A 26,425-nucleotide genomic window follows, 5' to 3' on the forward strand; every position below is an offset into this window, starting at 1 on the left:
TAACCTTAGATTGGACCTTTAGTAACCTTTTTCTAGGCAAGGTCCACTGGAGGCCTATATATTTATAGTTGTGATTGTCAGTGATTATTTTTAAAGTTGGGCCTATTGGCGGTTAACGACGAATAGTTTGGATTATTAAAATCCAATATTTTTATTTTTAAATAGGTCAAACCGTACTATGAACACCATTTTGTGTATTTAGTATTATATTGCTAGTGTATATATTTAAATATATTAGAATCTTGATTTAAAACCATCCAAGACCCTCCTCGTTCGTTTAATAATTAAAAAATAATAATAATAAAAATCGAAACATAAGACATAAGACGGCTTAGATGTGGTAGTAACATGCATTCAGTTTCTCATGACTATGCTTGCTAAGAGTAACTGAGTAAAAACTAAAATCTTTAATATTCCATTATTCTCATGACAATATTTTTCCTTAAAAAAACATGGCATTTTTATGTAAAATCGAATAATACGTTAAAGAAAAAACCGGTGCTAGTAGCACAGTGGTCTTAAAAGCCGGTCAAAAAACGACACATTGTTGAAGAATAAATATGCAATGTCAAGTGCCTAATTACAACTATACAACTATACAAACAAAGTCATTTTGAATATTTATTTTTATTTTATTTATTTCAAAAAAAAAATGTAATTTCACTAGTATAAAAGGCCAAAGCCGTCCTCAAAATCTTTAAATACCCACCACGAAATCTCTACTCTTAAACCTCACGACACTTCTCTCTCTCTATTTACACCTTCTCTCTCTAAAAACTCACTTAAAAAAAAAAAAAGAAATAAATTTCAAAAATGTGCCAGCAACCTTCATCTCCTTGTTGTTGCAATTGCAAATCACCCAAACAAGTTGTTAAAGATATTCTAGACCCTTTTTTGATCCCTCAAGAAAACCTCAAACAACCACCAAAAGTAATCACACAAACTAACAACAACAAAAGTCATCTTACTTTAGCTATCAATGAGGCCATTTCGATAGCGAAAATCGCCATCCCCATGATCCTCACGGGCCTCTTGTTGTACTCTCGCTCAATGATCTCCATGCTTTTCTTGGGCCACCTAGGCGAGCTGGCACTCGCCGGTGGCTCATTGGCTATCGGGTTCGCTAACATTACCGGATACTCAGTTTTATCCGGGTTAGCGATGGGAATGGAGCCCATTTGCGGGCAAGCTTTCGGGGCGAAAAGACATACTCTTCTTGGTCTTTGTTTACAAAGGACCATTCTGTTGTTAATACTGGTATCGGTACCGATTTCCATTCTGTGGTTCAACATGGAAAGTGTTTTGTTACTTTGTGGGCAGGATGCGGAAATTGCAACTCAAGCCCAAACTTATCTTACGTATTCGATTCCGGATCTTTTGGCTCAATGTTTTTTGCACCCATTGCGGATTTACCTCCGTTCGCAGTCGATTACTCTGCCGCTCACATTTTGTGCGTCGGTTTCGATCATTCTTCACATTCCCATCAACTATTATCTCGTAAATATCCTTAACTTAGGACTTAAAGGTGTTGCAATTAGTAGTGTGTTGACAAATTTCAACTTGGTAGCTTCATTGGTCATTTACATACTCATTTCCGGTGTTTACAAGAAAACATGGGGGGGTGTCTCGAGGGAATGTCTAAAAGGGTGGAACTCGCTACTGAGTTTAGCGATTCCGAGTTGTATATCGGTTTGTCTCGAATGGTGGTGGTACGAGATCATGATTTTGCTATGCGGGTTGTTGGTGAACCCGCGAGCCACGGTAGCTTCAATGGGGATTTTGATTCAAACCACGGCATTGATATACATATTCCCGTCTTCGCTGAGTTTCAGCGTGTCGACTCGGGTGGGTAACGAGTTGGGTGCGGGTCGACCCGAACGGGCGAAACGGGCCGCGGATGTTGGACTCACGTGTAGCTTTATGTTGGGGTTTTCGGCTTTGCTTTTCGCAACAAGTGTGAGAAACTTGTGGGCGACTATGTTTACTCAAGATAAGGAAATCATCGCGTTGACCGCGATGGTTCTTCCTATCATCGGTCTCTGCGAGCTGGGAAACTGCCCGCAGACGACCGGGTGCGGTGTCGTAAGAGGCACCGCACGGCCGAAAATCGGGGCAAATATAAACCTTGGATGTTTTTATCTAGTGGGTATGCCGGTTGCGGTAGTACTAGGATTCTTTATGGGATTTGACTTCAAAGGTTTGTGGTTGGGGATGTTGGCGGCGCAGATGTCGTGCGTGGTTACTATGTTGGTGGTTATGAGGCGTACGGATTGGGAGTTTGAAGCAGATAGGGCGAAGATGTTAACGTTAAGCGGTGACGGCGGGGACGGCGGTAACAACGTTGCTGTTAAATATGTTAATGACAACGAAGAAATTAAGGAAAAAGAGTACAAGTTAATAAAACCTGAAATCAAGGAGGAAGAATCTCTGGGTTTTGGGGCTGATTTAGTTTAATGACTTCAAGGATTCAGATTTTTCTTTATATAATTTTTATTTTATTTTATTTTTTAATATTTGTAATTTGTGTAATGTGTTGTAAAGTATATAGTGGGGGAGAGGGGGTGGTGGGACCATTTTTTGATAGTTTAAGGCTTAACCAAGAGAAACAATACTTAGATATTTTTTTCTCTTATCTTTTTATTATCATTTTTTTCTCATCTTATGAACACATGATATTTTTTTTCCCAAGTGTTGGTAGTTTTTGTGCATACTAGTTGCTACCACATAATACATTTGTTCTTTTTAACTAACAAACACTAAAAAAACTTTTAATTAGATGAAATTAAATAGATGCCAGATGACCATTTTACTTGGATTAAACACTAACAAAAAAAATGTTTATATGTGCTTTCCTTGTTATTTCTCTTCTTTGTCTTCTCCGTCACCTCATACAATAATTTCTAACTATGAGGTAAACGCATTGACAAAAAGATTCAACAAATATGTTACTTTCAGCAATGATTCTATTTAAGTGCTTTTGCGTTTGCAGAGTCCAACAAATACTATTGCAATTTTATCAGGGTTTAGATTACCAAAAATTCATTCAATCATAAAGTTGATTCACCGATTCGGCAAATCTTATCTCCAAACACATACAAATAAAAAGATATAGTCCTTTAATTGACCAAACATATACAAATGTAGATTTATCAGATTTATTGTAGTAGACAAAATTTGATAAAATGTATTTACCTAGTGAAAAGAATGGATGGTAGAGGGAGTCAAGGAGAGAAGGCCGGTTCTCTACTATCATTATCAGAATTAACATTAACAAATTAGAGTTAATTTTTCAGCAGAACTTACAACGGTTAAACAAGGATAAGGATGACCAAGGTCTTCAATGTGTCTTTTAAAAACAATTTTGTTGTCCTCTTTGTTTTATACACCCTCGTCCTTTTGCTATTTTATCCATTAATCAATAACAAACTTTAAAACAAATCCGCACGAAAATGAGCTTTAGTTCAAATATTCATTAAGAAAAAGGATATTTGAATATCGATAGAAGTCAAAAGGTTAGTCAAAACTAAAGTTAAAAATCAATTCCTGGCTACATTTACCAGTAAGGGTAAGTAAGGTCATCTTCTTAAAAATTTCTAGAAAGTGTTCAATTAATTATCTAATTTAACTAATTTAACTAAGTACGAAAGCAAATTTGATTTTCGAATAGGCTTTGAGAAAACTTGATTGCAAAGCAACAAACTGGATTAGAAAAGTCATCCGTTTTAAGAAAAGGAACCACCCTTCCCCTGGGATTTCAAGTTCCTGGTTTCACAAAAAAAAACTCATTTGATTAATTGGATACCACATAGACATAGTCTTGCGATTAGTTAGTTGAAGTGATAATCAAAGACAAGTTTTTAGTACTAACTCGTACAATCCAATTACACAATTATAGATGTCAAATACCCCCTAGTTATCAAACCACTTACGATTAAAGAAAAACAATTGCGAATGATAAAAGACAGATAATTGAAACAAAAACAATTTGTTTAAGTCATCCAAACACATGTTGTTCCACAATACTTAATAGAAAACAATCCAAAGCATAAATCAAACAAATTTTAATGTTATCCTAAACGACCCATTCACTCGGAGGAAGTTACAACGAGATTAGCTACTCATCGACATGAATGAATCTTCAATGGTTGTTGGGAATCTTGGAAACATGATTTGGTGAGTTTGGAAGATGTTGGAACGCCTCAAAATTACCCTTGGGAAGCCAAAAACTAATGGGAGGTGAATGATTTTCATTTGAGGTAGGTTAGGTTTATAATATTTTTTTTGAATGGGAAATTTCTATAATTCTCTGTCATCTGTGGGACTTGAACCCAAGACCTCCTCCATCTCATAAAATCCTCTGATGTTAATGTGCGACCTAACAAGTTTTATTCCATTTCTTCATGTTTAGCTCATCGAAACTGGCAAGATTCATATATTGTGGCAAGATTCATATATTGTGGATCACGTAACTTATTTTCTAGCCCGAGATATACCAATTTGAAGTTTTAACTCTATTATTATGTCGACCATTCTTGGTCAGTTTTTGCTTCCAACTCCGGATGTCCGTCCAAATTCTTCACAAACACTCTCCAAACATATATTCACCTGAGTATCTTCCATAATCTTTCCTTTCATATCTTTCTAACTTTCGTATAACTCTCGAAAAGAATCCTTTAAGCTCCAGTACCTGCAATTCATATCAAGCTCAAAGTAAACTAATTTCACACGATTAAATGCTTAATACCACATTATTAAACACATTAAAACCGAGACAAATACCCTCATATCAAATATACACAAAGGGTGATTGAAGAGTAAGGGGGTGGGTTTTGTCGAAGAAGAAGACGGAAAAGGAGTTAAGAGTACTTCTTTCTTAACTTTTTTAATAAAAGACAAAAAACGTGTCCTTTTAAAAACTCAACATATATTTGAAGTCTATTAGTAAAAATTACCAAACTCAACACACAGATTGAACTTGACGAGTTCGACTCTTTTTATTAATGTAAAACGAAATTATAATTGCATGAAAAACAAATAACTCTCATTACCATATATATTGGTGAACAAGTTGGGGAATAAGAACCAAACTAAACTAGAAAACATAATCATATTAGACTTCTACCTTAAATTAAAAATTACAAAATAATAAAGTCTTTATCAACTCTTTAGTCTCTTGACTTTAGTTCTTCTCCATACCAACCTCAACCCCTGATATTAGACCTGTAAACGAACCGAACGTTCATGAACTGTTCGTGAACTTGTTCGGCGGGAAGTTCGTTTATTTAATAAACGAACGAACACGAACAAAAAATTGTGTTCGTTCAATTAAATGAACGAACGTGAACACATCTTGTGTTCGTTCATTTATGTTCATGAACGTTCGTTTATTTACGTTCATTTATGTTCGTTTAAATTTTAGTAAATACATAAATAGTTATATTTATATAAGGGTTATTGGATTTTATCACCCTCAACTATCGGCCTTTGGCCGTTGCCACCTCCAACTAACACTTTGACATCCGACACCCCTAACTTGACTTTTAGTTTGTGCTGGCACCACTCAGTTAAATCTTTACTAACTGAGTTTGTTTATGATCCTATGTGGCACAGACTTGATGAGATGGACAAGATTATGTGGCAAATACGTGGAAATGGCAAGATTCTTCATCTCCTTCCTTTATAACATAAGAGACTTTGACTTTAAGAACTCCACACAACCTCCTTCATAAAACCCCCAAATCTTACCTCGATTTCTCCATCTCAACAACAACGATCTGTAAACTGTAACAATGGCAGGACTCCTTACATACATCATCGGCGGCACCGGCTTATTCCTTATCGCCGCTCCCGAATCCTTAATCTCCAACACCCTAACCCAAACCCAAATATCATCAACATCTTTAAAAAAATCAACCATTTCCATCTTCTTCACAACCTCTTTACTCTCCTTCTTATTCATATAAAAAAAAGTCATTAACACATTTCATCAAACACATGGTGAGCAAGAAACCAAACCCACATGAAAGCACGAACAAACGATTTCCTTTTTCATCACCAGAAGCCACGATCCTCGTCCCATCAGCAAACCACTGAAGATCATCAGTCCGACAAGACAACACCTGAAACTCATTCTTCAACACAAACCCATTATGCGTCCCCCAGATCCTCATCATCCCTGACACATCAATGGAAGCGATCCACTCCCCATTAGGCGAAAACCTGGCCACAGGGTCTGATACGCGTGTTCAAAATACACCAGAACCTCCAATGGTCGATCAAGATAGAGAATAATCACGGATCGGCTATTACAGTAGAGAAATGCGTTGGTTTTTGGGTCGCCGGAGATGAGTATTCCTCTGCCGCGTTCGGTTGAGGGGGTGCGAGCGTATGTTTGCACGGGATTTGCCATTGTTTTGGAAGCTTTTTACAGGGGAAATGGGGGAAATTGTGCTTGCAAGTCTTTATATATACATATAGTGTCACGCAGGTTTTTATATATACATATAGTGCCACGTATTCGCCATGTTATCCTGTCCACATAAGCTTGGTTGTGCCACGTAGGATCATAAACAAACTCAGTTAGTAAAGATTTAACTGAGTGGTGCCAGCACAAACTAAAAGTCAAGTTGGGGGGTGTCGGGTGTCAAAGTGTTAGTTGGGGGTGGCAACGTCCAAAGGCCGATAGTTGGGAGTGATAAAATCCAATAACCTTTATATAAATATTAGGTTTTCTAACTACTTATATAAATATAACTAATTAGTAATTGAGTTTTCTAGTTATAAAAATGAAATTTTAAAATGTAACTGATCGTTTACTTAATATTAATATAAAAAAAGCTACTTAATTTAGTGTCTATGAACCCTAATTTTGATGTGTTTTAGGATGAATTGTAATATATTAAACTTGTTCGTTTGTGTTCACTAATGTTAAATTGTGTTTGTTTATATTTGTTCAATTACATTCATATATGTTTGTTCAATCATGTTAATTTATGTTTATTCAAATATGTTCAGTTAAGTTTTTTTTAATGTTCGTTTGTGTTCGTTTATGTTCGCTTAGGCTTTAAATGAACGAACATAAACGAACACGAACATGCCCGATTTCTTAATGAACGAAGACAAACAAAAAATTGTGTTCGATTATATGTTCGTGTTCATGTTCGTGTTCGGCTAAAGTTAAATGAACGAACACGAACATGCCTATGTTCGTGTTTGTTCGGTTCATTTACAGACCTACCTAAGATCGTCCGTACCTACATGATGAACCCTTCAACCTTACATGACTTCATTTGTGTTGGTGTTAACATGGTCGGACGAGTGTGTGAGAGAGAGAAGCGGGCTTTGAGTTCGTGACGAGGAAAGAGAGAATGAAAAAAGCCTTCACTACAGACTAGCTCGAACACGAACGACACCGATTAAAAATTGTACTTGGAAGAGACAGGAGAAACCGTCCGTCCACTCTTAGGCTTCGGGTGGGCTAAAAGGAGAATAATTTAAGTTGATATTTCTATCTACTCATTGAGTTATCTATTTTGATATAGTCAATAGACAAGGATGACGTATTGCTGAAATTCAGATTCTTAGCGTCCTTTTCTTTAATGTTTAAACCAAGAAGCAATCTTTGGGAATGATTTTCTAATGTTATTCTATTTGAAACTCTTCAATTATGATTATAATAATATTATATAACTCGTGCTGCAACAGTGCTACTTAACTGTTAAACACGACCCTTGCATTCATTTATATTAATAAAAAACGAATTTTGTATCTATCGTTGTTAAGCATAAATTCTCATAAAAAATTATAAATAAAATATTAATATCATAAAAAAGTCAAAAAATACGTATGCTCTTATTTAAAAAATGGCATGTTAGTTCTCTATATTATTTTCATAACCTGGTTAATTAGCGGTTAGTAGCAGAAAATCGTTCATTCAATCATAATTATAATACAATTATCATAATCAAGTAATCCAATAGTATTTGTTTATTAAATAATAATCTATTGTGTACTATGTTTTTTTTTAAACGGTCAACAGAATCAATCCCGAGCACTCTCGGGGCATCCACTGGACAAACAAAGTACTCTGAGAGTAACCCGAGTCCACCATCAATTCCAGGAAAAACCCGGTAACCCATCGCCCACAGGCACGACGGTGAAATTACCGGTAAAACCCGTTTAGCTCAAGGATCCAACCCAGGTTTCCCTAGATCTCCTATCATTGTCCACCAGTGCCTCACTCTGCACCAAGTGAGAGTTAAACCTACATCTCTCAAGGGAAGCCTTTTCAACTAAGAACATGTTAATTTCTAAATTTTCAACTTAGCACGTTCACTTAGACTCTTGACAACTACTGTACTACATAAATGAATGACAATATGAAATGAAATACCTTCATAACATAACATAATATTAGAAACTAAAGTCATTATTAGCCGTATTTTTTTCTTTATAAAAATAAAATAACATAAGGCAAATCCACTTAATAGTATATCTTGTTAAATAGCTTCAAAAGACAGTTCTAAGGGTTTTATTAATGATTTGAAAACTTTGATCTCAATTCGATCTGTCCTTATTTATCATTTGTTAGAAAATAATGAATATGGATTAATAGCTGTTTTGTTTTATTTTTTTTTTCTAATAAGTTACTTGTTTGTATTGTATTGTATTATTATAAACACTATATATGACTAGGGAACTTGATTTATACAGAAACCGAAGAACACTATATATGACGAGGGAGATTGATTTATACAAAACCGAAGAAAGCGCAACAAGTCAAAGTCAAAGTTTTGACTTTAACCTCATTCAAGCATTTTCCAATTTGTAAGAGGTTTGATGCATGCTTGCAAGTTTGTGTAATTTGCTGACTTTTCATTTTCGATTGCCAGTTATATTTGAAGATATATCCTTACCAAGTTAAAATCTCTTGTATTACGTGTTAAATAAATATAATATTATATAAATAGCAACAAGAATTTTACATATTTATAATACCCGTGTATTGTACTGCTCGTGTATTGTACGGATTAAATAAACACATGTATTACGCTGGTTGAATAATATGTCAACACATACAACCATTAAGATATCTTTAAAAATTGAAGTTTAACGTAACAATTATAAATTTTATTAAGTTAGCTTTTGATACATTTTCTTTTTCAACTGTGTATTAGTTTTCTTTATGTAAATGATAAATATTAATTCAATTAAAGTGTACTTCGTTCTTTAGATATTCTTTTAGTATAGTTAAATTCACTTAAATTGTAGTTAGAGTAAACTTTCATTTTGGTTCCTGAGGTTTGGCCAATTTTGTCACTTTAGTCCAAATTTTAAATATTTTGCCATTTTGTTCCTTGTGGTTTCATTTTTGTTGTCATTTTGGTCCAAATTTCAAATTTGGCCATATTTCCCAATTTAAACCCCCCTGTTTTATCCTTTTGCTCAGGGGTATTTTCGTCATTTTAAGCTTTATTTTAACTGATTATCAACTAAATTTAATAAAACTAAATTATTTCATCTTCCCCAGTCTGAAATTCAGTCTCTCTTTCCTCTCTCTCTCTCTCTAAACTCACCAGCCTTAACACCCAAAAATCAACTCCACCATTCTCTTCGGTGATCTTTCTCTCCACAAAACCCTAACAATCGCACAAAATATCCACCAAATCTCTACAATTACCCCTACAAATCCACTATAATCCTCTTCAATTCACTCAAATGGATCGGAACCGGACGGAGAGTCCGGTGTACACCAGGCAATGGAGCAGCACCTGTTCATCTTCTCCGGCGATGTCACCGGTGAACAGTTAGAGAGAGAAACAAAAGGTTTCGTTTCACCGGTGAATAGTTAGAGAGAGAAACGAAGGGTTTCGCTTGTACCGGAATCACCCACCACCACCGTCTCCCCTCCACCACGGTACACCCACCACCACCGTCTCCCCTCCACCACCGTACACCCTCCACCTCCATACACCTCTTTCCACTTTTCCCACCATGGATTCCGGCAACTTCACCTCCGGTAAAAGCATAAAACCACAACTGCCGGCGATGTACACTTCAACCACATCCCGATTCTCCAACCGACGCCGTCAGAGCATCGTCGTCATCATCGGAGTACTAAAATTCAAACACCTCCCCGACCAAATCTGGAGGTTTGATGGAAGGATTGGAGTTTGTCGATCAGATCTAAGGTGGTGGTGTAGTGGTGGTGTGGTGGTGTTAATGGAGGTGGTAGGGGGTTCTATAGAGAGAGAGATTGCAGGTGTGTGTGATAGAGAGAGAAGAGAGAGAGAGACAGAGGGTGTTTAGAGAGAGAGACAGTGTGCGCAGAGTGGAGAGAGAGAGAGAAAGAAAGAGAGAGAGGGTTTTTATTAAATTTAATTGATAATCAGTTAAAATAAAGCCTAAAATGACGAAAATACCCCTGAGCAAAAGGACAAAACAGGGGGGGTTAAATTGGGGAATCTGGCCAAATTTGAAATTTGGACCAAAATGGCAACAAAAACAAAATCACAGGAACCAAAATGGCAAAAGGATTGAAATTTGGACTAAAATAACAAAATTGACCAAACTCAGGGACCAAAATAACAGTTTATGCTTGTAATTATAAATATATTAATACATACAAAACAGTAAGAACCAAAAGTTGGTTGATGTATAGTAATAATTATTCATAATTAAAATTAAATTAAAATATTATTAGACATCAAAAATAAATAGTTTTTATAGTAATTATATATATATATATATATATATATATATATTTAACGAGGGATGATAAATAGTAACTTTCTTTTTATAATAATATATAGTTTTTTATTATTTATTATTTAATATATTATAATAGTTTATTATTAGATTTACTTTTAATTACTTATTTTTTATTTTTACCCATTTTAAAAACATATATTTCCTTTACCAATTTTTAACAATTGTTTTTTTTTTCTTTTTTAGAATATATATTAATTAAACGACTAATTTGATTTTTCTTTAATAATTTACGTTTCTAACTTTTTTCTAAAAACTTAAGTACGTAGTTGTGCTTAATTTTTTTCCCTGACATGATGAATAGTAACTTTCTTTTTATAATAATATATAGCTTTTTATTATTTATTATTTAATATATTATAATAGTTTATTATTAGATTTATTTTTAATTACTTATTTTTTATTTTTTACCCTTTTTAAAAACATATATTTCCTTTACCATTTTTAACAAATTTTTTTTTTCTTTTTTAGAACATATATTAATTAAACGACTAATTTGATTTTTCTTTAATAATTTACGTTTCTAATTTTTTTCTAAAAACTTAAGTACGTAGTTGTGCTTATTTTTTTCCCAGACATTCTGTTATAAGTTTTGTTAAAAACGAAGTTGTACTCAAAATAAAGTATTTATTTGTTATCATAAAACAGTACGATGATAAACTAAATCGTTCTAATGGTTCGGCTTTCTAAACAACACTATTTGTTTTCAAATGACGTTTGTTTTAGATTATCATTTACTCAGTTTCGCCGAAATGCGCGACGTCAAAAAAAACTAGTTATTATTAGGATAGATAGACAGGAGAACCAATCTTCTAAGGCCATGGTGCTTGGGTTGGGGCATGGCCCTTGGGGCTTGGGTTTCAAGCCGGGCGTGGGGCGGGGGAGCAAGGTGACATGGCGGGTTGTGAATGGCCCATTCAAACAGCCGTTGGGGGCTATTTAAAAAAAAAAATTCTTTTTTCCTTTATAAATACTTACTACATTTAACATTTTTCTCACACAATATCAAACACATAAAACACAATATTGCCATGAGTTCTTCAAGTTATAGTGAATCGTCATCATCATCTGACGATGGTGCGGAAATATTTCTACAAACGATCGCGGCGGTGGTGAAAGCTATCGTGGAAGACGAAGACGATGGGGAAGAGACTCAACAACCTAAACGGAGGAGAAGGTACATCGCTCGTGAACTGCACACCGCTAACGATTTGTTGGTAAGCGATTACTTCTCAGCGGAACCTAAGTATGATGAAAAAATGTTTAGGCGTCGTTTTCGTATGAGTAGAAACTTATTTTTAAGGATATCTAGAGATCTAGAGGAGAAATATGTTTATTTCCAACAAAAACCCGATGTAGCCGGGCAATTAGGATTTAGACGTGGCAAAAGGTTACGGCCGCACTTAGGCAGTTAGCGTACGGCAATAGTTCGGACATTATGGATGACTATTTAAAAATGTTTGCACGTGTAGCTAGAGAAACTCTTCACAACTTTTGTTCGTGTATTCTAGAACTTTATAGGAAAAGATATTTGAGAAAGCCCTCCTTCAGTGACATGCAACAAATATTGGAACATCACGCAGATTATCATGGGCTACCCGGGATGCTAGGTAGTTTAGATTGTATGAAATGGCCTTGGGAACTTTGTCCTACCCAATGGCAAGGCGCTCACCCTTTTGGATTTCACGAGGTGCCAGCCATCATGCTTGAAGCGGTTGCGTCCCAAGATCTTTGGATATGGCATGCGTTCTTCGGTATGCTAGGTTCACATAATGATATTACCATCATAAACCACTCGCCTCTTTTCAATGATCGGGTAAATGGTATAGGACCCAAAGGAACTTTCTTTGTAAACGGGGTTGAGTACGTGTACGGGTACTACTTAGTTGATGGGATTTACCCAGAGTGGGGGGTTTTTTCGTAAAATCGTTCACATGACACGGTACCGCAGATCCAAAGAGATTAAAGTTTAACAGGGTCCAGATGGCTGCACGTAAAGACGCCGAGCGAGCATTCGGTGTTTTGAAGAAAAGGTGGCGAATATTGGCAATGCCTTGTCGACTATGGGACAAGGATCAGATTGGAAACGTGATGTACACATGTATCATTCTTCACAACATGATTTTGGAGGATGAAGGTAGAGCGGTCGTAACCTACTATGATGATGATGACCCCCAACCAGGTAACGTAACAGACGAAGATAAAGCGGCAAATGAATTTTTTACAAAGTCAAGGGATATACATCACAACCTTCGATCTGATTTGGTGGAACATGTTTCAACGATTCCTGGGTTCGAAACCGACGAAGACGACGAAGAATGATAGGTTTTTATTTTGATAATTATTTTGTATGTTTATTTTAATAATTATGTTGTATGTTTATGTAGTTTTTGGTTATAAATATATATATATATATATATATATATATTAAAAAAAAAAGCTGATGTGGCTTGGCCACGCCAGCCAAGCCACGCCCACCATACCCCCTTCAAAAGTGGGTTGAAGACTTGGGTTTTGAAATTCCACGTGTCAACCAATGCCCAACCCAAGCCCCACCATACCCCACGGTCGAAGGCCCACGTACTCCCTTCGTTCAATCTTTATGCGGCTTCCCAACGACGCCTTTACCAACGACAAAAAAGACTTTAGTGTCGAACCTTTCGACACAAGCCCTTACCAACGACATGGCATCGGTTTCCGACCATCGTATCAGACGGGTTTTTCTTGTGGTGTTGAGAAGAGTGTGATGTTCCAAAACGAGACATAGATCATGTGGTTTCTTAGGTATAATAATAATAAATAACTAAATTAACCATTGTCATAATGTTGAGAAGAGTGTGATGTAAACTATATATATATTCCTTGAGTGCATCTTCTAAGTGGATCAGGCTAGTTAGATTAGTTAATATTACTGATTACGTGTTAATTATTTATATAATAGCATGCACATACATGAATAATATATTCAAATGATGAGGGTCTATGTTTAATTATATATTGTTTACTCCTTAACAGCCAACGCCCTTTGGAACACCCCAAATCTGTGCCCTTCACTGGCTACAAGGGGTCATACATCCTTTTAAGGTTGATCTAATCCCTGAACAATTATAATATAATAAAACATATGTTTAAACTTTAAATACATATCATTAAAGATTACAAGACATGTGCAGTTTTCTTTATAAATCATTCATAGTACGTCACACTTGTTCTATTTATCATTAATGCATGATTGATTCCATTGAAAACATGATATGTTGCAAATGTAATTGATTAGGACATCTGGCGTTAAATGTTAAGATTCCAGTAGATACACATATGCATACATACACGTTGCAAAGTATTATACTTGTTTTATTACTTGGTTTGATGTAATTATTTTGTTGTCTTCTGAGATTTTCACTTGATTTTACTTCCGTTAGATGGGGTGGTGTGGTATGGTATGGGAGACTACATATCAGGTGTGACATTCCGGACGGATTTGATGTCTTGGATGGTTGGATCGAGGCATTCAAAGGTTCGAGGGGCAAAAAGGGTGTGTTAGAAGCTATTATTTTCACTTCGTGGTGGCTAGTGTGGAGATTCAAAAATGATACTGTTTTCAAGGATCAAAACAAACCGGAGAAATTGATATTCGATCTAGTGTTAATTTTTGTTTTTTTGTGGTTTTCTAGTAGGAAACGCAATTGTCCTTTGAAGTGGGTCGAGAAATTGAAGAATCCACTTTTGTATTTGTAAACTTCTTTGCGCGGAGAAAGGTCATAAGGTTTTTAATGCATCCAATGTTTATCAAGCAATTGGCCTTTTGCAAACCGGTTCGCTTTTATATTATTTCTCTTGGCTGGCAAAAAAATAAATAAATAATAAATAATAAAATTGTTCTCTTCTAAAAATACGCAACGCCAAAATGGATATATCTAACGTATAGAACACTACCAAGAGTTGTTACAAAAGAAATGTCAACTAAGTACTGCCAATAGTATATGGCAGTTGTTCACTTTCATCATCAGTGTTGTCATTTAGCTCAGATAATGGAACTCCAATATTAATCATAACTGTAACCGCTCAAGATGACCATGTCAACTGTCAACATGTTGATGTATGGGCGATGTGCGTAAAGTAGTTTCTTTGTTTATTTATAGCCAACAAAATCTTGTGTTTTGAAGTGAACAAAGATAGATTAAAAGTAATTGTTACTATAAAGATATAATTTATTAAAGTGTGTTGAGTTTATTGGACTGAATATATTAGTTACGTTATAAGTACAATCCCTTAACTAATAAATATAACCATAACCACTAGCTTTAGTTATGAGATTTCCTTCATATCAGCCCATGATACACCACCATATTTTAGTGCTCACTTTCTCAACCCACCTGTCAATACGAATAAACTAAAGAATGCCATATCAATGAACACTAGTTGGACATCATAAGATTGGACATCATAAGATTGGACATCATAAGATTCTGAATCATCACTTGATTTCGATTTAGATTTAGAAATTATGATTAATGCGAACAAGAATTGAAGGAGAGACCTTCTTACATTTCTTAAATATGGTAACAACAATGTAGAAAATATGGTATCACAAAAGCTATCATATAAGTGACAACAACAATGTGTTAACATCTAATGTTATTGTCATGATGTAGTTGTTTAACATGATAATTTACTTCCACAGTTTTAAGGAGATCTTGTCACATTTCCGAGGAGTTAAATTAAAGGGCCTATTTCGGAAGGACTAGAACCTTTAACGTTTGTCGAATCATCTTGATATCAATTGAACAAAGACAAGTTGGTTAAAAATGTCCTGTTTTAGTTTAAACATGCAAATCATCCAAAAAGATTGGAGGGTTGAGGGATGTTAGACTTAGAACATTGTTGAATAATGTAGGATCTGCTTAGGCCTTGAATCTTGATGTTCATAAGTGTGGGTAAAATGATATTTTATATATTCTAATATTTTTACTATTAGAATTGTCATGCTTGGTATCATATGGAAAATCGGATGGCTATCCAATAACAAATTATGAAGATGATTGTATTTTATGGTAGAGGATCCTGTAAAAAGTGCTCAAAGTGTGAGAAGTGTATTATAACACTATATATAATACTATATAACACCATATAAACATCGTATAACAATATGTAACACCATATAATACCATATAACACTTTGTAACACTATATATCATTATATAACAAATATAACACTATAGGTTGTCTGATAGCATGTCTATGATAGATGTATAGTGTTATATTTGTTATATAATGATATATAGTGTTACATAGTGTTATATGGTATTATATGGTGTTACATATTGTTATACGGTGTTTATATGGTGTTATATAGTATTATATATAGTGTTATAATACACTTCTCACACTTTAGGCCCTTTTTACACTATCCTTACCCTGTATTTTATATATAATTGTTTTAATATTATAAAATTAAACACCTTAATGACAAAAACATACATCATCAATATTGTTTTAATATCTCTTATGTGTATTTTAAGGTGACACGACAAGTTATTATATTCTTTTAGGAGTTTAGTTGTCATGACCATTTGAGGCAAGAAACTATGATTGTTATGATATAGATGTGCTTATATTTTATTGCAAAAGTTATTGCTAATTTTCATTGATATGTTAAAAAAATCAAGTGAATATAGACACATAGCAAAAACAAATATAAAGGTTAAAAATGGAAAATTTATAAATTATGTGTCAAATATTAACCCCTATATTAATTATAAAAAAATACTATTCTTTTTATACAAATTTTAATCTTAAACTTTCATTTCTTTACATATCATACCATTAAAAAATATCTTAAAAAATTACAAGTTGACTCCCTTAACTTCCATTTTTTACACATCTTGATCTCTCAGATTTTTTGTGGCTCAACGTTTTTACGTCTATTATTTGTGTGGTTTAAAAATTCAGTTGAAATGCGCGGGTTCCAATTCAACTTAGTTATTCTCTTCTATATTCTATGTTTTGGTCTAATTTTTGCAAGTTAACACATCCGAATACGCGTGCGTGGTTTAGCATTGTAACTTCTACTTTTTGTTGGGTTTAACAGTCCCGCCACAAAACGTGAGACCTAAATACTAGTTATCTTAATTAAGCATGTTTTCCGGCATATGTTTTAATCAAACATATCATTACTTTATAACTAAATACTCAAACGTATACAATGCACACAAAGTAAAAAAAAAAAAAAAGCTATGTATAAAATTGTTGAGTTATTTGAGCGCAATACATTGTATACTAAAATATAATATGTTTATGAAATAATGGTAAAACAATTTAACACATCTTAAAATATTATACACAAAAAAAAGGAAAATTTCCAACTTAAATATCACAACTATATTCAATACTTTTAACTATGGAGTTTAATCAATGATGGTTTGCGATACTTTTTGAGTTTGGATGAGGTGGCTATTGGCTTCGACAATGACATGTGGTACACGTGATCTTCAAAATCAATCAAAAAGTAAAAAAAATGAAAGGCAAAAGATATGATTTTTTATTGGTTTACCCGTACCTGTTTTGCTTTGATTATAATCAAACTGTCCGGTTTCGACTGGGATAATATCCTGCAATTCAACTGATTTAACACATTTGTCTACGTTGTATCCAAGAATCCCGATTGAATAGGCCAATTTGATCTAGCTTCCAATTCCAAACCCGAGAGACCTTACAGTTGGATTCAAGCATCAAATTACAGTTCTTAAATTAACAAAGGGCATTCACACGCAATGGAAAAAACATCAAGTATTCATTACATCAAGTCACATAAGTTTAAACATAACAATCAAAACAAAACGGGTCATCTAAGGTTGATAGTATAGCAAGACTTCAAGATATGGTAAATTGGTAACCTTCACTCCATGCTCAGTGACTTCTTATTAAGCATCAATTAGTATCTATTTAGCTTGACATACAAGCTAAAAATAGTTAGCTACGCTGATTGAATTCTAGTTTAGGTTAAAAACATTGAGTTATATTTTTAAGTAAAAACGTTAGAAAACAGGTTTAACAAACATATACATTTGTGAAACGAATATCACCATCAACTACTTGACCCAAGGCCAAACAGGCTTATAACGTTCACTGAACCCATAAATGTGTTTCCATCCGTTCATACTATGCTGTCACGTTCACTGAACCCATAAATGTGTTTCCATCCGTTCATTTCACATTAAGCATATATCATCAATCACGTAACATCAGTTATTTAACATCATTCCTAGTACATCAACTGAAATCTCATAGCAGCTAAACAAGAACATCAATTAAGTTCAAATACAGACAAATTTGGAAAGCATGCATATCGGACCGAAATATTAAAAGGGGCATCTAGAACTCACATGGGAACAGTTCGTCAATCTGATTAGGATTTCATATGTAACCATGTTAGTATTTCGTATCCATCGTAACCTTATGCCTTTTACGAAAAAAGATTTTTCGTAAAGAACATCTCATACAAAGAATGTCATTATTAATATAACCCATAATTCTAAGGCTCATTTCGTATGAGTTGATTCTTTGTATAGATTCTTTTTTCTAATTCAGAAACTTTCATACAAAGAATACATTTTCATATAAAGTTTACAATCCAAATTATACACATTTCTTATGAGAAATACCATTCGAAATATGGTATTTCGTATTGTTTATGCCATCTGAATCTTAAGTTTACAAAGTCTTTACCTTCTGAAAAAAACCTTAATAATGGCCGGTTTTAAGATCTGAACTTATTTCACGTCAAGATCCCTACTTTTTACATCAAATGCATCAAAACCTTCGTACAACATCATTTCATGCGTAGGTTATCATCAATAGGCGGTATATTTCTTTTTCTCTCTAGCTTCTCTCTCTAAAATGTATGGATGGGTTTGTAAAAAAGGGGTATGGCATGATGTAGTTCTTTCTATAATAAGGTTTTGCATGTTTAATTACCATTCTATCTTCATGGCCTTGGATTGCCATTTAATCTTACATGGGTTACACTATATACCTAACTTTCAAGTCAATGACACATTTACCATTCATAAAAATAGGGTCTTACAACCGTGTCTATAACCATCGACTATATGTTCATAATTTTTAAATGAAGATCTTTTATATACTTTTTTTTTTATTTTTTTATGTACTTTTTTCGTTTCAAGCGTTTGGTGTCAAATATTTATAATTATGTATATGTATTGTGTGAGATGTTTTATTTTTTATTTTTAAAGTATTTTGTTTTCCTATAAGTGTGAATTGAAATGTAAGCAACAAAAAAATAATTCAATTGAGATTAAAAAGAGAGGAAATTGCAATTTGCGCACGTGACAAATCTTTTGGATTTTTTGGGTGTTGATTGACCAAGCAACCTTTCCACTTTTGGCAATTTTAGAGGTGTTCACTTTATGCCCCAACACAACTTTAATAATCACTTTGATACTCGGTTCCAACCGTAAGGTTTGAATTTAAGCCACCTTTTAGATCTCAAGCCCCCACCACTACTGTAGCATGTAGCCTTTCCAAATATACACATCCATAAGGTGACACGATACGGAAAGGGGGCGGGGCGGGATGATGAGTCTTGGCGGAAACACTGCACGGTCCTCCTCATCCTAAAATCTTTCCCTAGCGGCGGTTTCTTCCCGACGGCATCCTTATGTAACACAAAATGTATCTATCTAAAATTAGAAATATAATGAAGCTTTCATTGTAGGTTGCATTATGATTTGAAAGATGAAGATGTGACGATATGTCTTGAATATGTAACTGTCCTTCAACCGAACAAAAATTAAATGGTAATATTGTTAAAGAGTCGTGTTCCCAAGAAACCCAAAACGCCTTTTGACCGGATCACGAAGCATAGTGCAAATATCCACATACCCAATCTAAACGACTAGTTGCATTCTTTTTTTATGTTTTTTATCGAGTTGATCTTGTAACTTTATTTTAGTTAATGGAATTATTTTTATTTGGAATTTTACAATAAACTGTTTCTTATAATTTTATATTATTTTTTATATTTTTTTAATTAGTTTTTACTTATTTTAGTTAATTAAATAAAATATGGTTTTAAGATAGAAAAGATGGATCCTATAGGTGATAGGTTTAGGATAACAAACCCTAAGCTTAGTTAGATTTTTTTTTTTTTTTTTTTTTTGAAAGGAGCTTAGTTAGATTTTTAAATTGGGCTATGGCTTACCTTGCTTTAATTATTATTATTATTATTATTATTATTATTATTATTATTATTATTATTATTATTATTATTATTATTATTTTATTATTATTAAACTTTCTCACAGATTGCTCAATCAATTTGACGTATTTTATTCTTTAAAACAATATAAACGGAAACTAGTGGAATTCCTTGCGTGAGGTGAAGAACATTCGATATCATTTTTGCATATTGCTCAATCAATCATGCACATTTTTATATGTCTACAAACTTAGTTAGTTATTAAAGCATTCAAAAATATAATATTTTATTTTCAAAACATATTTCTTCATCAAGTGGATACAGGTTAAACAATATTACTCTACGCTTATTATACTTTTCAAATCACATAACAATCAGAGTAACTTTTTAAAAAGTTAATGTAATAAAAAACTGCTAGAGTAACTTTTTAAAAAGTTAATGTAATAAAAACTGCTATATTAATCCATTTTTCCCTAAAGCTTACAAAGAATTCCCGTCAAAATTGGAGGCCAATGACCCGTCAAAATTTTGATCGTATATTCGTATTAGAATGTTCGGCATTAGTCTTATTTGTTTGGGAATTTGTAGTGGTACACATGAATAATGTCCCTACTCATGGGCGTTGTGTGCTATGTGATAGTCCAGTCAGTAGTGTGACGTTTTTCTAAAATGGATGTAGTGAGGATGTGGGCATTGTGGGACATTATGTTAAAAAGTGGTGTAATAGAATAAAATAAAATAAAATAAAATAAAAACCATCAAAAAAATCTTATTGGCCAAACAAAAACCATCAGGAAAGTTATTGTCCAAAAAAATGAATAAGGGCGTTGAAAAGAAACGCTAAACCATTTTTTTTTTTGAAAAAAAAAACGCTCAGGGGGCGGTTCCAAGGTGTGGAGGGGCGTTTTTTTGGGAAAACGCCCCAAAACCCCCACTACAGGTGGTCTTATAATATTCTAAGAATTGTGTACGTTGTACTGAATGATTGAGATGGTGATTTAGATTATAGATGTAAATAGATCGTAACAGTATATTTTGATAGGAACTCATATAAATAGGAGGTCTCTATGATCAGTGGCGGATCCATGAGAGGTTTTTCATGGGGGCGGATGTTTTGGAGGCTTAGTTGTCTATCGTTATATATCAACTTTCTTTTGCTTGGGTCAGATCAGATCACATAGTAAAAAGATAACCAAATTATGTTTTCAAACACATAGCAAAAGTACCTCAATTTAATAGTTTATGCACAAAATAAAATACATATAAGTATATTTTTATAATAAATAACCATGTTAAATAAATAAATAAGTGTAATTATAAGTCTTATTAAATCTTAATTTTTGATCAAATCTACCGTTCTAAATCAGTTTCTAGTATAACATCCATCAGTTTGATTCATCTTTTTTTTTCATCTTCATTCCACTGATAAATCATTCCATATGTATTTGAGTTGAATTTCTAAATAACTAGAACTGTAAAGTGTTGGGGAATTATGAATACCACGGATAATTAGCGAGGCGTGTAATCACTCTTAAATCAAATTATTTCGGTGGTTCCATCGAATAAATCAATCGGATACAACTCTGATTGAGAAATCGAACAAACAGTATGTGTATTGATGAATCCGTAATTGAACCAGAGAGAGCGACCAAGAACTGTGTATTCGAATTTGGGGATTGAATGTAATTCAAAATTAAAAAAAAAAGCCTTAAACTGCCATATTTTATTTTTTTTTCTAAAAAAAATAGAAAAAAAAATGACGAAATTTTTAGAAAAATAATTTTCTAAGGCATTTTCCATAAATCAATTTAATTAAAATAAAAATTTTCCAAGCTTGACTCCAGCCAGGGGCTCTGCCCCATGGACCTCGCTAGGGGTTGCCGTTCCTTGGACCCTGCTCTTAGGGGCGCTGCCCTCGTACCCCCCACCCCCTCGGCGAAGTGGGCGTTGCCCCCTTGGAACCTTTATTCGAGGCTCTGCCCGAATACTTGAAATTATAACAATTAGAACAAGCGTGCACTTCCGCACCTCCTAACTCGTTTGATGTATATTATAATTTTCTATGGTCATCAAGTTAATCTCGATTACACTAAAATATCTAATATTATCAAGAATACACCTATGATTTAAATCATGCACCTTTTAGATAGAGGAACGGCAACTTACTACCACACATGTCTCTTTGGGACGGCATCTAACCACATTATGTATTACAATTAATACTATAGATATGTGTTTTTAAATGGTTCTTTTAGTTTTCTACCTGATTTTAGTTATTTATAAATGTATACAAGATTCTAAATTTAAAAAAAAAATATAAAGTTATAGATAAGCTATCAAAACTCAAAAGCATGTAACCTGGTAAAGTTTTATTCACTTATGTATGTCAATCTTTATGTAGAATTAATTAATTTCTTCTTGTAACAAGATTGTTTCAAGCACAAAACTTTATCTTATAGGCAAGTGCATGCCAAACTTTAATCAATGAAATTGGTGCCATGTTCAAAAGGCATGCATGTGACAAAAGCACATGATCAACCACAAATGTGGAAGATTTTGCATTCAAGAATCAGTCAAATATAACAGAAAGCATGGATAAGGGTATGCAGGATTGGCTTCCTGAAATTATGGCCTTTTAGCAAAGCCTACCCGCAAACTTTATGCATTATAGATAAGATACATGTAAAAAGGCCCCCCCTCATGAGGACCTATCAATTAGAACAAATGAGTGACAGACCACTTATAGGCACCATGTAAAAAAGATAAGGACCATATCCCTTTGGTCATCCTGCCTTATAGTGTTGTTGTCAAGTGCAAATTTGGTTCAAAATGTCAACACTACAACAGTGTTGCAATAGGAAAGATTCCGATGGATGCATGCTCCCTGACAAGCAGTTTTCATGCAATCGATACCTTTGATACTGGCCGCTCATTGTGATTCATATATGATCAATGCAATCTTTGAATGTGGAGATGATATTTGTTAGATATATTATCATATCAAATAACAAATTAGCAATGTTTTAAAACCGGTTCAAATCAGCCGGTTGAACCGTCCAAGAAAACTGGCTAAACCGCCCGGTACACCCGGTTGAAATTTTTTTCTTTTTTACACTACCGCTGGAACGTCAAAGGGGTAGCAGGAGCTACCCGTGATATAAGGTAGAGGCGTTAGAGATGGTCTTAAAGCTTTTAGACTATAAATCCGACATTAAATCTTAACCATTGTACGCACATAAATATACAATATCTTAACTATATGTATTTGTTTTATATAAAAAGAAACAATAGTTATATTATACATAAAATAAAAAAATGTTTTTAAGTCTTGAAAAAATAAATTTTAAACCTCGACAAAAACAACTTGACATTCAATTCAAAGATATAAATATTAAACTTCGACAAAAAACAACTTGACATTCAATTCAAAGATACGACATATGAAGAAGTTTCTTCCTCGAATCAAACATCATCTCACATTTAAATTGAAATTGAAACTTCAACTAAACACTCCAGATGCATGCATGTAAGAAAAAATTAGTTTTTGTAAAAGTTCAAAACAGCCAAATTATTGTTAGTTCATGCATGTTAATTGCTAATCCACGAAAAAATAAAAATTGTACAAGTTTTAATGCATGAGTGACTATTAGAATTGGTTGTGAAAATTAAAAAAAAAAATATATTTGGGACAAATAATGATGTTGTCTTTGTCCTAGGGTGATATTTAATTTCTTATTTCTATATGTGAATATAATAAAAAAGGTGAGATGATGAATGAATGGAGGAGATTTATTTGCGGGAAAAATGGGCAACAAGAACCCTTTGCGGAAGCACAGATTGATGTGCTCATTTAGTCACCACGTATACAGTATACTTATTGACTTTATCAAGTATAAAACTAGATTTAAATACCATGTAACCTTGTAGTTATAAAAATTTAAATAAATACTACTTTAACGATAGACAAACATCATTACTAGATCATTGGGTCATGGGTAGGGTGCAAACGAGCCGAGCTGAGCCCGAGCTCGGCCAGGCTCGAGCTCGAGCTCGGCTCGATTCGAGCTTTGTTTTCAAAGCTCGAGCTCGGCTCGTTTGTATTTTATCAAGCTCGAGCTCGGCTTGGGCTCGGCTCGTTTATTATCTATTAATTAGTATATTAAATAAAATAATATAAATAATAGACTTTTTAGGCTTGCGAGCTCGATAAGTAAAGCTCGGGCTCGTTTACTATATAAGCTTATTTTTAGGTTCGAGGTCGGCTTGTAAATAAGTTTAAATAAGCTCGGCTCGACTCGGCTCGTTTACACTAAGACTCGATAAGGCTCGACGAGCCTAACGAGCTTCACATGTGAGGCTCGAGCTTGGGCTCGATAAACGAACGAGCTTTGTTTTGAAGCTCAAGCTCGGCTCGGGCTCGATAAGGCTCGGCTCGTTTTGAGCTTTTTCTCGAGCTGATCTCGAGTAGCTCGCGAGCCGCTCGGCTCGTTTGCACCCCTAGTCATGGGTTTCAACTTCCATCTAAATTCTATCATGCATTCATTGGCGCAGCTTCTAGGGGGCGGGAGGGGCGGCCGACCCCCGAACTTTTCGCTCATTAGTGGAGAGTATATAGTTTTCGTATAGAAATTTTTGGGCATGTACGTTTTCGACCCCCCGATTTTATAGAAATTTTTGGATATATATGTTTTAGACCACCCGGCCAGAAATCTCAAGCTTTGCCACTGCATGCATTCATGCCTGACATTTTTAATAATTATTATTATTATATATATTTAACAATTAAATGTAACTGTTGTTTGGACATATAAAAACTACGACTGGTTCTTAAATGTGAATCTTGTTTTGTTATATATGAAAACCATTCAAGACTTTTTATTATTGTTATTATTATTTTAAATTATCTTCTTTTTTTGTTATTTATTTAAACAATTAAATGTGAATCTTGTTTGGACATTTAAAAAAACACGACTTGTTATTAAATGTGATTCTTGTTTTGTTATATATGAAAACCATTCATGACTTTTTATTATTGTTATTATTATTTTAAATTATCTTCTTTTTTTGTTATTTAAACAATTAAATGTGAATCTTGTTTGGACATTTAAAAAACACGACTTATTATTAAAAGTGATTCTTGTTTTGTGATATCTGAAAACCATTACATCATTTAAAAAAACACGACTTGTTATTAAATGTGATTCTTGCTTTGTTATATATGAAAACCATTACATATTTCTTATAGCGTGTGAATAAAGGATAAGGATCCAAAATTTTGTTGTAGTGTGACTATGATGTAAAGTGTAAAAGGAATAAACAAATAAAAATGGAATTATTTAGGTTTGAGATTATATAGATAAAATGATAAACAATTATAACGTTGATATCTCTTTTCCTTTAGATATGTTCTTATATTGTGTGACAAGTGTCAAACTCCGACTCAAAATTCCATCTAATCTCTATCATGCCTTCATGACTTTTTATAATTTATTATTTTAAAATTATCTAGCATTTTTCTTTTTGTTCTTTAAACAATTAAATGTGAATCTAGTTTGGACATTTAAAAAAACATGATTTGTTATTATGATTTATTGAATAGAAGATCAGAAAAGTATAAAGGAATACGAAAACGTGTTATTTCTAACTTTTCGTGAATATCATAAAGTATCAAAAAAGCAAGATAAACATGGGTATAAGCGTCGTCATCAAGCGATCATGTCACACGACGTAATTTCTATGCTAATTAACCTTTGTTTTGAGAAGTCGACATAAGTTTTGATTGACTAATTAACTAAAAGTCTTGTTTTCAAAATAATAATAATAATAATAATAATAATAATAATAATAATAATAATAATAATAACTAAAAGTCTAGTCTATGATTAATTAAATAAACGTGTCTCCGATTAATAAAATAGAATATTGGATTTTAATAATCTCAACTATTCGTCATTTGCCGCAAATAGTTCCAACTTTAAAAATAATCACTAGCAGTCCCAAATATTGACATATTGGCCACCAATGGACCATGACTAACAGAACACTAACGCCGTTAGTCTACGGTCGCCGGAAAATCGTTTTTGGCCAAAAAAAGGTTTCTAAAGGTCCGATCTAAGGTTACAAAGAGGTTTGGGACGAAATTGTTGAGTTTTCCGGCCTCAAAGAAGTTTTCCGGCGACTTCAATAATTGGGGCTTTTACTAGAAAAAGGTTCCTAAAGGTCCGTAATAAGGTTACAAAGAGGTTTGTGACGAAAAGGTTTAGTTTTCCGGCCAAAAACGTTTTCTCGGCGACCGGAGACAAAACGGCGTTAAAGTTCTGTTAGTTAGGGTCCATTGGTGGCCAATATGTCAATAGTTAGGACTGCCAGTGGTTATTTTTGAAGTTTGGACTGTTGGCAGCAATTGACGAATAGTTGGAATTATTAAAATCTAATATT

At 33.7% G+C, this 26,425-nt stretch overlaps 1 protein-coding gene across 1 annotated transcript; it reads left to right on the top strand.

Moving 5' to 3' along the window:
- Positions 1-694: 694 nt before the first annotated feature.
- LOC110869266 (protein DETOXIFICATION 49) lies at positions 695-2,685 on the top strand. Its single transcript, XM_022118557.2, has one exon. The coding sequence runs from the start codon at positions 814-816 to the stop codon at positions 2,452-2,454; it is 1,641 nt and encodes a 546-aa protein (XP_021974249.1). The 5' UTR covers positions 695-813; the 3' UTR covers positions 2,455-2,685.
- The last annotated feature ends 23,740 nt before the right edge of the window (positions 2,686-26,425 follow it).

Source organism: Helianthus annuus, chromosome 7, assembly GCF_002127325.2.
Source record: "Helianthus annuus cultivar XRQ/B chromosome 7, HanXRQr2.0-SUNRISE, whole genome shotgun sequence".
NCBI classification, from domain to species: Eukaryota; Viridiplantae; Streptophyta; class Magnoliopsida; order Asterales; family Asteraceae; genus Helianthus; species Helianthus annuus.